Source organism: Cimex lectularius, unplaced genomic scaffold (genome assembly GCF_000648675.2).
Source record: "Cimex lectularius strain Harlan isolate CLEC.00 unplaced genomic scaffold, Clec_2.1 scaffold105, whole genome shotgun sequence".
Taxonomy (NCBI): domain Eukaryota; kingdom Metazoa; phylum Arthropoda; class Insecta; order Hemiptera; family Cimicidae; genus Cimex; species Cimex lectularius.
In genome coordinates, this window is record NW_019394178.1 from 200872 (window position 1) to 214113 (window position 13242).

Sequence of the window (13242 nt, forward strand, 5' to 3'; positions counted from 1 at the left end):
ACCCACATTGAATGTGTTAAGGATTATCAATGAACCATTAAACTTTGAATAAAACTAATATTGTTGGACATCTCAGTTGATGGGATTAAATTCTTTTAATTCATGTTATAAAAAATTAAATTCACTAATTTCATGATCCGCTTGACCAATTAATATATTACAATTAATTAAGGTTTTTAGTTGAGATAAAGTCAATGGCACGAGCAGGATTCGAACCCAGATCTTCTTCTAGATACGCCGTAGAATTTTCTCTCCTTTTTGCCATTTTTCAAATGTTGTGTAATCGGATCGGATTCTCGACGACAAATGAAATGGCCACTGAGAGCTTTAGTGAACTATACTTCATTTTAAATCAGGAGGGAAAATTCAAAAAGGTGGGGTTGAGATGGGAAGTGGTGCAGCGGCGTATCTAGCCGAAGATTGTGGATTCAAATCCCGCTCGTGCCATTGACTTTTTATCTCAACTAAAAACCTTAATTAATTGCTATAAAAAATATTCATTTACACATAGTCAAAGGTATGCGTTTATACATTTACCTTATAGTAAAAGAAATACACAGGGCAATATAAACAAGACCAAATAGGAAAGATGTACTGTTTTTTTAATTTACATTTATGTTGTAAATAAGTTAGATTATGCCATTTTTGTGGTTTTGCTCAAGTACCATGTTTACAATAAATAATGAATCAAGTGATCTAAGTAAAAAAATGAAAAGAGAAGAGAAGAAAAGCAAAATGCTAATCTTATGAATTTGCGTACCGATAAAACAAAAACAAGAATTTCCGCAAGTAATAATACATTTTTTGTTTCCACCAATTTGAAGAAACCATTGAACAAAAAACAATGAAACTATTCTTGTGTTAACAAGTTTAGAAACTGAAATTAATATTACACTATAATCAATACAAAATTAATAATAATAAAAATAAAAAAAAACATAAAATCCATTTTACCACCATCACAAATTTATTATAACATTGCGTTAATGAGAATATTTAGTTTATTGTTCAACTCAAAAGGTACAAATAAATAAATGTATATATTGCAGGCCTTTGAAAAATAATATATAAAAAATGAAGGAAAAATACAATAAACTTCTTTAAAAAGAAAACTGATCACATTTTTAAACTAACGTATTTTAAAAGTTACAACCAATTAATTTAGTTTATGTTGGGTTACATTGAAGTGTTCTTGGTTCAGTCAAGTATTCGTCACTTGTACTATTCCTGTATCCTTTAGATTGTTTCATTGCTTCTTCTTCAGGGATCATTTCAACCATGTTCACTTCCTCAGCGTTATCCGGAATAATTTGCTCAACCCTGTGTAAAGCATAAATATGTTAATAAAAAATGAAAAAGTTTTTAGTGGAAGGAGGAAAAAAGGGTGAGACGAACCTTCCTGGCAAGCAGGATTCTAACTTGGGCACTACCTCCGGAGGAAGATGTGAAGGGAAATTCACAAGAAATTGAATAATTAGACGTCCTTTTTCGAAAGGGTTTTTGTATTGAGGCATCCCCTCGCCAATGATGCACTTCAATTCCTTGTGCTTGATGACCTCGCCTTAAAAATAAATAATGTGTAATTTATATAATTAACATATTTGAACAATAAGTGAAAAATAATATTAATAAAAATTACCAGGAATAGAAGTAATAAGAAGATGTCTCCCGTCTAGTGTTCGTATAGTCTTCTGGAATCCGCACAGTGCCTCAACCAGTTCTAATTTCATCATCATAATTAAATCATTTCCAGATCGTCTATTGAAACAAAAATAAACAAATTAATATCAAAACAATCATTTATAGAAATGTTTAAATATAAATTAAATATGAACAAAGTTGCAACGAAAATTTGCTCACCCATATGGGACATCTTCTGGTACATAATGTCTAAAAATAAATAAAATGGCTGTCAATTGTATTTTAGCTCTTTTTCGAATAAATTGAGTCTTGCTTTCAACTTTTCCAAATCAAGGTTTTATTCGATTTGTTAAATAAAAACAGTCTTACATAAAAGTGAATTTTATTCCAAGCAAGATAAAAAGTAATTAATTAAGGATTTTAGTTGAAATAAAAAAGTCAAGTGGTAGAGTAGCGGCATATATATCTAGCCGAAGGTCGTGGGTTCGAATCCCGCACGTGACACTGACTTTTTTATCTCAACTAAAAACCTTAATTAATTGAAAGATATTAATTGGTCAAGGAGACCATGAAAACTAGTGAATGTAAAAAGTAATTTTAAAAAAGTGCAAAACAAACACCTAATAATTTCTTAATTTTTAACATAAATGTAAAATTAATTAATTAATTTTCTTTCCATGCAAGTTATTTAATACCAATGAAAATGAAGATTTGTTAGTCACTTGAAAAAATAAAATATATAAAAATACTGAAGAAATATTTTGTACATTTTACAGCCCCTTATTTTTTTTAACACAACTGGGCAGCAAGGGTTTTGTTTTGTTCAACAGTTTTATTTGCATTGAAAACAAAAGTATACAAAAAGGTTGTTATTCTAAAAAATGTCAAGATTTCTATGGTTTAAAAGCTTAAACTTCCTCAGGATTTTGTGGCAGATAAGAATATTAAAACCACGATAAATGTACCAGAGACCCCAGTATGAATATTAAATGAAAGATTACAATTCTCAATGGATGCTTCAACTCACTTAAAAATTGGATGTTCCTCTTCTTCTAAAATGATGACAATATCACCAGGCTCGAGATCAGGTTCTTGGTTGCCTTCTCCAGTGAAAACAACTTTCTGCTCATTGTGCATTCCTTTGTCAATGGGAAATTCAATTATCTTTTTCTGATGTATAACCTAGAGGAAAAACAAAATTAGGATTACATTTATTCAAGTTTTTATAATAGAAGATTTAATTTGAAATACTAACTTTCTTTCCTTTGCAAACTGTACAACAATCTTGAGGCTTAATAATTTTCCCTTCACCTCTACATTCCACACAGACGGACTGGATTTGTTGAATGATCCCTGCTCCGTACTGTTGTATTTGTACTTGCATTCCGGTACCGCCGCAGTTCCCGCAGTTTTGAATTGCGCCTTTCTTACCGCCCCTTCCTTCGCATTTCTCACAGATCACGTTCTTCCCGACCTGGACGTTCCTGACACCGCCGTTGTAAAGCTCTTCAAGGGTGACCGAAAGGGGGTAAACTATGTTCTTTCCCCTTCTCTCTCTCCTCCTGCTGCCGAATGATTTACCGAAGAAAATATCGTAAATGTCCATCGGGTTCGAAAACATGGAACCACCTCTTGATGCACCCTCCTTCAACGCTTGTTCTCCACCCTCATCATAAATCTGACGTTTCTCTGGTGTTGATAATACTTCATATGCTTGTGAAATCATTTTAAACTAAAAATTACAAATTATAATTAAAAACAACCAAAAAATTAAGATTTATAATTAACTTTTTTTTGTAAAAAGCAGTACCTTTTCTCCCTCATTTGGATTTTTGTCAGGGTGATATTTGAGAGCAAGCTTCCTATAAGCCTTTTTAAGTTCTTCCGTAGAGCAATTAGGCTTTACGCCCAAGATATCATAATAAGTTGTCTCTTTCACCATTTTAGTTGTTCAAAACTACAAAAGAAAACAAAAATATTAATATTTTATTATGCAATGCATATAAACTTCTTAACTATTATAGGTAACAAAAAAGAAAATGTTCGTATTTTAAAACAGGTATGTATGTATACTGAATATTCCTAAAACAAAAAAGTAAAACCTCAGATTGTATGTTTGAAATTTGTTTTAATACTGTTGTCATTTTCAGCCAGATATTGATTTTTAAAAATCAAAATTTTTAATGATTTTACTGTCTTGTAATTTTGTCTACCTATCCTTGTGGTTTCAGTGTGTCTGTCAAGACAGACCGAATGGTTGGTAATGACAAATTAACCAGATCACCCCATAGGCCACAAGAGGAAATCTCACGATGTAAATTAGTCTATATGATGGAGGTGGGGTGAGTATGTACACTCACTTTTTGCAAATTATGTATTACAAAGGTTAAATTAATCTAGCTGAATGATTGAATGTTGACCCAAAAATAACTATCCTTCTGCCTCCAATTGTGGGGAAGGGTTTACAGTTTATTATATTTCAAGCGCTCTTTATGATTTTACACTATGCCGCACTAAAATGAAACTATTGAGACGTGGAAGTTATAAAAGATATTATTTTGTGGTTTCAAACTGTTACAAAAAGAAGTGAACCATTTATAAAGTGTGTATTACAGTGACATGTGTAAGGAGAGTGAGGATGAATACACATATAGAGATGGAGATAGAGATGTTGAAGGAGAGCGAGAAAGAAAATACATGACCATCGTTTTTCATTTCAATGTCATCATCTGATAAATATATATTTTATTTATTTTTTTATTAATTCAGGTATACACTTTAAACGTGTGTGGTGTTTAGTGACTGTTAGTTAATGATTATTTGTAGATCGTGAGATGCGGTCTGGTGTGACGGGGGGCTCAAAGTGTTTGTTTTCTGTGTAGATGTGTCATTCTGGAGTGTCGTGTTGAGAGTGAAGATGATCTCAATAATGATCGAAACGTTGGCATGATAAAGAAAATGTTTTTTTAAAACCTATGTCACACCAGACCGCATCTCATGATCTCCAAATAATAATTTTAATTAACTTTAATTTCAAAAGTTGTACTAGCAAGATAACTGTTGTCATGTAAACGTTCATTATTGAACCTTCATACTGTTGGACTTTGGAGCATTAATTTTGTAAGTACCTTAAAATAATTTGTAAAACGATTCAACAATAAAAACCTACAGTTAACCTTTTTAAACCAACAATAATCATTATTCAGCCAAAAAAGAATGTTATTTTAAATGATCTTAGTGATCCTTCCAAAACTCTTTCTACTTAGAGTAATGTTCTATATGAAACGAAACAGCAGTTAAGTACGAAGGCAAACATTCTTAAAATAATATCATGGCGTTAAGAATTGTTAATATTCAAGAAAATGAAATGAAAGAAATCAAAATCAGGCATAATAGTTTTATTTAATTTAAATGTAATGAGTTAAATTATGAGAAAAATTAGCATAAAATTTCTTAGAAATAATTCTTGAAACAGAATAGTGATTCTAAAAGCACATAAAAGAATATGATGGTATGGTGGATACGAAAAACTGGAGTCCCAACTAAGCTCTATACAGCTTAATATACATGTTTATGAGCTCGCAACACGTGAATTAAGCCCCCGTGTGCCGCTTTTTCTTACATCAAAGAAACTCATTTTCGAACAGCACTGGGACCAAATACAGCGTCACCGAGATCCAATCCTGCCCCAGACCTTCCACACTGAGGAGTTTCGTGTCAATTTTCATTGCCGCCACCAGTCCCCTTAGGCATCGGACAAGAAGTCCAGAGGCAAAGGTGGGAATCTACTATAACCACTCACTACCATGGTCTCCACTAAGGGGTTTTAGACTTGAATTTATTACTTTAATGGATCTTTGTAATCCTTCCAAAACTTACTTGTTTGAGTAATGGTATATGTAAAACTGTACAGTTATGTATAAGTACGTAACTTATGTACAAGTACTTAACTTACGTACAAAAGCAATAGTACTTAAAATAGCCTGTTGTGAATTATTAAAACTAAAAAATTAAAGAAAAATCAGGCAAAATATTTTTATTTTTAAATGTAATGAGTTAAATTAACAGAAAAATCAGCATAAAATTTCTTAGAAAGACATTCTAAACAGAATGGTGGTTCTAAATGCACACAAAATAAATTTAATATAATTGGATATTCAGTTCAAAAAGGGTTTTAAACTTGGTTTTTTGTGGGGCACTGGTCGCAGCAATAGTTTGACATTCACATGGCACTCATAAGGTGGTATGGAAAAGGCCCGGGTTTGAATCCAGTTTCCCTACACATACATAAAAATGGGCTTTTTTCTCAAAAACACTGGCACCTTCAGTTCACATAGCCTCGTAGTTGAAATACCCTCATTAAAAATTTAAAAAATTAATTAAAATTATTATTTGATCCTTACAAAACTTAAATTAAGTTATTTTATATGTGACACTAGATGGTTTTTAAGTACAAAAGCAATAATATTTGAAATATCATGTTCAGAATTGTTACAACTCAAGACTTGAACAAAATCAGGCAAAATATTTTTATTTAATTTAAATGTAACAAGTTAAATTATGAGAAAAATCGGTTTGAAATTACTTAGGAAGTCATTCATGAAACAATGGTGTTTCTAAATGCACATAAAATATGTCTAATATAGTTTAGGGATGGATTTTTTTTTTTTTTTTTGCAGGGCATCGTAGCTTAAGCGTTGACACGGTGCTCATAAGGTCGTAAGGTAAAGGTCTCTTGTTCGAATCCAGCGTCCTTGCATTCAAACCAGACACCATGCAAATGTTTTTTTTTTAAAACAAAAATACAGATACCCTGAGGATACATATAACCCCATAATTGAAATACCCTCATTTCAAAAAAATAAGTAAATAAAAAAGTTTATTATTTTAAAGATTGATCCTTACAAAACTCTTACTTCTTAAAAACAAAAAAACCAGGTTTATTAATTTAAAGATTCTTTACTAAAGGTTTTTTCTTTCAAAAACCAACTGCAAGGATTCATATAACCTCATAATTGAAGCATATCACGTTAAAAAAAAATTAATTAAATTACAGGATCTTGTGATCCTTGCAAAACTACAAAAATTGTTTGAATACTGTCATATATGGAACTATATATTTAAGTACGAAGACAATAATATTTAAAAAGTAATATCTTTCTCAAAAGAAATTAAAAAAGGTTAATTACTTTAAAAGATCTTTGTGATGCTTACAAAACTATTACTTCTTTGAGTAATGTTATAAGTGAAACTACACGGTTTTAAGTACGAAGGCAATAATATTTAATAATAACAACTTTCTCATTAAAAATAGGTTTACTATTTTAAAGGATCTTTGTGATCCTTACAAAACTCTTACTTCGTTGAGTAATGTTATATGTGAAACTATATGGCTGTTAAGTACAAAGGCAAAAATCTTTAAAATGTCATAATGTGGGGGAAATTGGGAGGAAAATCACCATAGTTTCTTAGAAAGTCTTTCTTGAAATAGAAGAATGGTTGTGTTAAAAGCAGACAACACAAGTTTAGTATCTCGTGGCATTGGAAATTCAGCACGAAAGGGTTTAAAAACTAGGGTTTATTGTTTAAAAAGGTCCTTTGGGATCATTCCAACTCTGTATAATACGAGCCTTGGTCGATGCTGAACAATACAAAAAGAAATAGTTTCCTACGAGCTTCCACGCGATGCCCGAGACAAAAGGATAATTGAAGTTAATTTTGAATTGCTACATTCGTGTTTTTGACAGTCATTGTTTATAGATATCTGAACGCAAAGACGCAACGCGACAAAGCGTCTTTGCTAATTCAATCGTAAAATTTTTGCTAAGTCTAGTGCTACTTTTACTTTTTTTTGTTTCAGGAATATTCGACGTGTAATGGCAGGTCTGATGGGAACCATGGCGAATCGCTTTTTTGGTTATGTCCACCGAGTCCATTACAATTTGTTCACAACTATGCACGTCACTTGAAAAGAGAAAAATATACTTTTAACGCTCCAAATAAACTAATTTATATTTAAGATATTTTTTCTATTATAAGATGTATATGTCTAGTTTAAAAAATAAATAAAAATAAAATTATGGGGTACGTTCTTTTTATGATATTCTGAACAATAAAAGATTAATTTATACTTCAGAATATACAGGAATAAATAAATCCAAGTATGTATGAAATAGTATTAAGCTAGTACAATTATATTTTAATAAGAGAAAAGGGAAATAATTGAAAAAATGATGCAATAACTAGAAATTACTAAATTATTTCGTTTTTTCGAAAATCAGCTTACAACTTGACTAGAACAGTAATTAATTGGCAAGAGAAAAGACGCAAGAGTTGGGAAGAGACTTTCTTGACACGGACCGATGGGCTTAAGGGCAGACAAAAGAAGCCCTCGTGGTGTTGGAAATTAAGGCCAAAATGGGTAGAAATAAACTTGTTCAATACTCACTTGGTTTCGACTTAGAAAAAGAGACTAATTGCAATTTCAAATTGGACAAAGTTTCGAGAGGAACAGACTTATACGACTTGAAGTGCTTAACAATACTGAGCGGAACAGGATACGTCCTTCGGGTCCGTATAGGAATGGAACGTTCTAGAATATTCTCAAACCCTGTTTCTGCTTTATTGACTAGCGGCCGGAGGGATCTTCCTCGTCCCATCATGCCAGCCTGTTTCATATGACTCTTTCCAACCTTTCTAGTTATATTCTTAATATATTTCATAAGCATAAAAAACATGTGATTTATTTAAGATGACGTGACTTTATTTTTCTAATGTTTTGTCCAATTTTTATTATACATGAACATATTTCTGGCGGGAATCAACGCGGGGAGTTTAAATTTGAAACTCAATAAACCTTATTGCTAGACGTCCCAAACCCCCAAACGTAAAATTAAAAACTAAATCTAAAATTAAAAAACATTTATTGTGATCTCCACAGACATGTTTTCGCTATGAAACAAATGCCAGCCTCTTTTAAGAAAGTTTTGGATGAGACTGCAAATTATTAGTTACACCAAGTCCCAGCCATTGAAGTCAAGACTTTCTACAATATTATATGACAATATGGGAACCTTTCATCATTCCCTGCTTCTCTATATAGAAGTCAGATGGCTGCCTTACAGAAAGTACTTTTAAGATTACAGGAATTACGTTTTTTAGTTTTATCTTTGTTGATGGATCATAATGTCAAATTGGCCAATGTTTTCAATGATGTATATTGTCATTTATCAGATATTTTTGTGAAAACGAATGAGATGAGTCTTTCTTTGCAAGGGAAGATAATCACAACTTTTGACCTTGCAAACGCTGATTATGAAATAAGTGAACACCTTCGAAGTTTGGAGAGGTCTGTTGAGCATAAGCACTACTTCCCAACAGTTCGAGATAGAAAGACTTGGGTGATCGAACTGTATACAGTTTTGACAAAGCCAACCAGGCTTCAAGTGCATACAACTGTTTGATAGACATTACTTCAGACCCTACCTAGAAATCTACTTTCGAGCCCAATACTTACCCCCATTTTTGGCTCCATTGGAAAACAAAAAATTTCAACCTCTCGAAAAATCAAAACGTGTTCTTCCATTTGGCACAACTTACTTACGCAAAACAGGATTTTATACAGCCACCTTAACTAAACTAAAGCTGTCTAGATGCAGAACTAGATATCCATCTTCAGCATCAAAAATTAAAACCAACTTATCCAAATTGTGCAAGCTAAAACAACCTCACTCTTCCCATTAATTCATTAATTATTATTATTATTACTTTTACAATTGGCTCGAGTTTTACATACCTATTGATTCTGTTCTGTCCAATTTGATTTTTGTGTTCCGGATTTTATATACAAAGTTAAGTATGTATATCTAACGTTTGTTTGCATAGTGATTTCCCCCTCGATCACCTATTAGGAATGGACTGGATAATTTATAAAACTTTAATTTACGACATACTATAGATATATAATTTTAAATACTTCAATCAGAGGGTCCGCCCTGGATTTTGTTCTGTGAAAGGGGTCTGCTGGCTAAAAAGTTTGAGAAGTCCTGCCTTAATGCATTAAACCAAATTTTCAATTGATCAAATTATTAAATTGATAGAACACAATTATTAATTGATTCTGATTTATTAAGCTCATCTCTGCACGCAAATGTACATGCATACAAACGTGTACAGCAACAGAGCAGAGTCTATCATTTTCCGCAGTCCATCAGCAATTTTAGCTTTTGTAATTTACAAAAAAAATTCCGACAGGCTATGAGAATAACTCTCATTGGGTGTTGGTAGTCTGAGGTCAAACCTCGGTTTTATCCGTCCAGCCACTGGGGACGAGGATGAACTCCAGGGGCTATTAACACTAGATCATTTCAGTCCCAATGCAGAGGATAAGCGGATTGGACCAATGGATTGTAAACCGTGACCCCATTCAACCAATATTTGTAGCCTGGTTTGGCCAACGAATGAGTAGATTACTGAGCCCATTTGGACCCAGCAACAGATGACAAACACAGATGATAAATCAAATGACAGCTCAGTTTTCAGGTTTGATGAAATTTAATGAAACAATAAACATGTAAATACTAAAAATACAGTTTCTTCACACATTCTGCGTTGTGAACAATGAATTATTTTCATAACAATAATTTGTTGGTCATCTTCTTCAGGGTTCAGCTGATGTTCTGAAAGTTTACTGAGGTACTCCATCACATTGCGGTATGTTATGTTTCCTTTAAAATTAAACTTACTCCAGGTTGTGTTAAAAAAATCAACCAATTCACGAGCATCTTTTCATCGGGTTTTCAGAAACTTTTTTAATGCTTATGAATTTCATATTAGATTCAGCTTGGATTTGTTTGATAACAGTAATTACAATATGAACAGTCGGATGGGGTGAGTAGAATTGACAGTTGTAGTCTGCGTAAAATGATTCTGCAATATTTGTAGTTCATATGTTTGTATTCAGTGGGGTTGACGCCTATATTTGTGGGGAAATGTGCAGTCATCTGCTATGTAATTCGTGAGGGCATAGTAGCTGAATTCCATCACTTTTACAGGTGCATCGGCCATCAATGATGTGAACACATACACCAGGGCGCTACGCTCAGCCCCTTTTCGACTCACAGTTGGTCCAGCTGGGAATTCCCCCAACACAATCTCTTTTTAGATTCAGACCCACTCTCTGAAATACATTCTTTCTTATTTACATACCATTCACTCAGTTAGGGTGTTGGAGTATTTGATATTCCTTCACCCATATTATATGACTAATATAATTGAGGTCAATGGGGTACTCAATTCTCACGCCAATAAATTCATTCACAAGCAAAGAAAGAAAATAGACCAAAATGTATGGCAATGTGCGACCTATCAAAGGCATTCGACAGTTATACGTTCTGTTTTATTAAACAAATTGTATTATAATGGTATAGGTGGAACTTTGTTGAATTTTTGTGAAAAATTCATGGCAAATAGTAAGTAAGTAGTTGCTTTTAATAGAATGAACTCAATTCAGGGTTTAGTGGAATTAAGAATTACGTAAGGATCTATCTTTTTGTTATTTACTTTCAACAAATACATATACTATTAATAAAGACAATTTTGTTAGCCATAGCTACTTTTTATGCAACTGTGCTATTGATGTATTGAAATCAGAAATCTTAGATTATTTCAGGGCAATTTTTGTTAATTTTATGATAAGTAAAATTTATGGTTTATACATAAAATTAAATTGACAAGACAAAATTAATTTCATATGTAAAAAATCAACATCATTATGCTATAATCATGCTATTAATGCTTAACGGTGTTATAATCTTATCATTCTGAGGATAGTTACTCTGAATAAATATTTAACACAGATGTGAAGTAGGGGTGCAAATTGAGTCTCTACACCTATTTAATATATTTATTACTGATCTGTCAATCTATTTGAAAGGTGAGATTACTCTATATGACAAAAAATACATATATATCTTGATAATATTGTTGTTATTAGATAATGCCTTAATTTTACAAAGTAAGATTTCAAGACTAAAGAATTATAATGATAGCAGGAACTTAAATATAGTTCTAAAACAAAGAACAGGAAATTCAGAAACACACTACTGTGTTCAAGAACCATTCTTACATCTGGTGACATGCCTACATGCTCTTTATAAAGAGCGAAAGCATGACAAGCTTCTAGTAAGTGGGACACATATAGCAACCTTTTTCTGTATAAGGGGCATCTGATAATGCATATTTATGCTTGATTTCATGTAAGTGAAGAAATATTTATTTTGGATATGTTACCAAGCATGAATATGATGTGTACCACGTATAGACCTAAATTATATTTGTTTTTTGCCCCTTGCTGCCCAAATAATTTCCTTGTTCAATTGCAAAAGATATACTTCTTTTAAGTATGATGTATAAAGTAAAATGTAAATTTTACTTTATACTTTTAATATACTTATATTTACTAAAAAAGTAAATTTTAAGTATGACATACATTATACAAAGTATTGCAACGATATGTTGGAAATGATTTACATAATGTTATTATATTGAAGTCAGATAGATCTTGCTCTGGGTTTATCTCTCCTGTTCTCAGAGCCCATAAAAAAGTAATACTTCATATGAAAAGTAGATATTCTGAATATATGGTTTTATTGAGGATACATTTCAGGGGCCATAATTTATTAACAATATTAATGATTATTTGGAGGACACCCCCTTATTTCTGATATATCTCTCAAAAACATACACCTGCTTGGAACTTCGCATAATAGAGTATTAGGGCAAAGAAAAATTTATTAATTGAAATATGTTTTAAAAAATGTTAGAATATTACATTATTGTAGCAAATAAGCTTCCACCATATTTTTTGTTATGTACTGTTTTTAGAACTGACTGTCCAATTATTTTTAACCTAATCAATATTTTCTTGACTGTCTATTGGATATAAACTGTATTAATCAAATGAATCACCTTGCCACCCATCATTAAAATTAACTGTTAATAATCACACTTGACTAGTGATTGAATACTTGGTATTGTGATTTTTAACTAAAGAACTGCATACTTTGATTTTAATTATTAATAATTCGTGAATTAGAATATGGCTAATTGGAATATGTTTAGTACACTAATACAGCTGTTATTTAACAGTAAAATTTTGAAAAATAAAAATATGTATGGTAAAACCAAAATATAGGCAATTATAATTTAACATAATTAAAATAATTATTTATTTATATTATTACTTACCTTACTCTGATGACAGTATCTCACCATTGATGATGGCGAAAGGCCGATATGCATATGACAAACACAATTAAAGAAAATAGGCAGACCAAAATGATCGGTAACAGCTGAATTATAGTTATAGACTGTTACCAGATCTATTTTATTCAATTTTCAAAATCATTTCTATTCATTCATAGCAGTTACTAAATTTGAATTATTTATAACTTTTTATGAGATATAAAACAATTATTAGATATCTTCACTATACAGTCGCAACAAAGCTTTTTCTATAGTTTGGTCTTTTCTAATAACTTTGGTCTGGTTGATGACTATTGTTACTGTTTTGTCTATAACACTATTCCACCGATGATGATG

General features: G+C 31.7%; 1 protein-coding gene across 2 annotated transcripts; it reads right to left on the reverse strand.

The window, feature by feature from the left end:
- Nucleotides 1-581: 581 nt before the first annotated feature.
- LOC106664910 (dnaJ homolog subfamily A member 1-like) lies at nt 582-8285 on the reverse strand. Of its 2 annotated transcripts, XM_014390990.2 has the most exons (8): nt 8090-8285; nt 3452-3598; nt 2897-3373; nt 2669-2823; nt 1861-1890; nt 1640-1758; nt 1396-1561; nt 582-1320 (listed from the first exon to the last, which is right to left on the reverse strand). In XM_014390990.2, the coding sequence occupies exons 2-8, from the start codon at nt 3581-3583 to the stop codon at nt 1167-1169; spliced, it is 1233 nt and encodes a 410-aa protein (XP_014246476.1). In that variant the 5' UTR covers nt 3584-3598; nt 8090-8285; the 3' UTR covers nt 582-1166. The 2 variants fall into 2 exon arrangements, with proteins under 2 accessions (XP_014246476.1, XP_014246477.1); XM_014390991.2 differs by lacking the exon at nt 1861-1890.
- Nucleotides 8286-13242: the final 4957 nt, after the last annotated feature.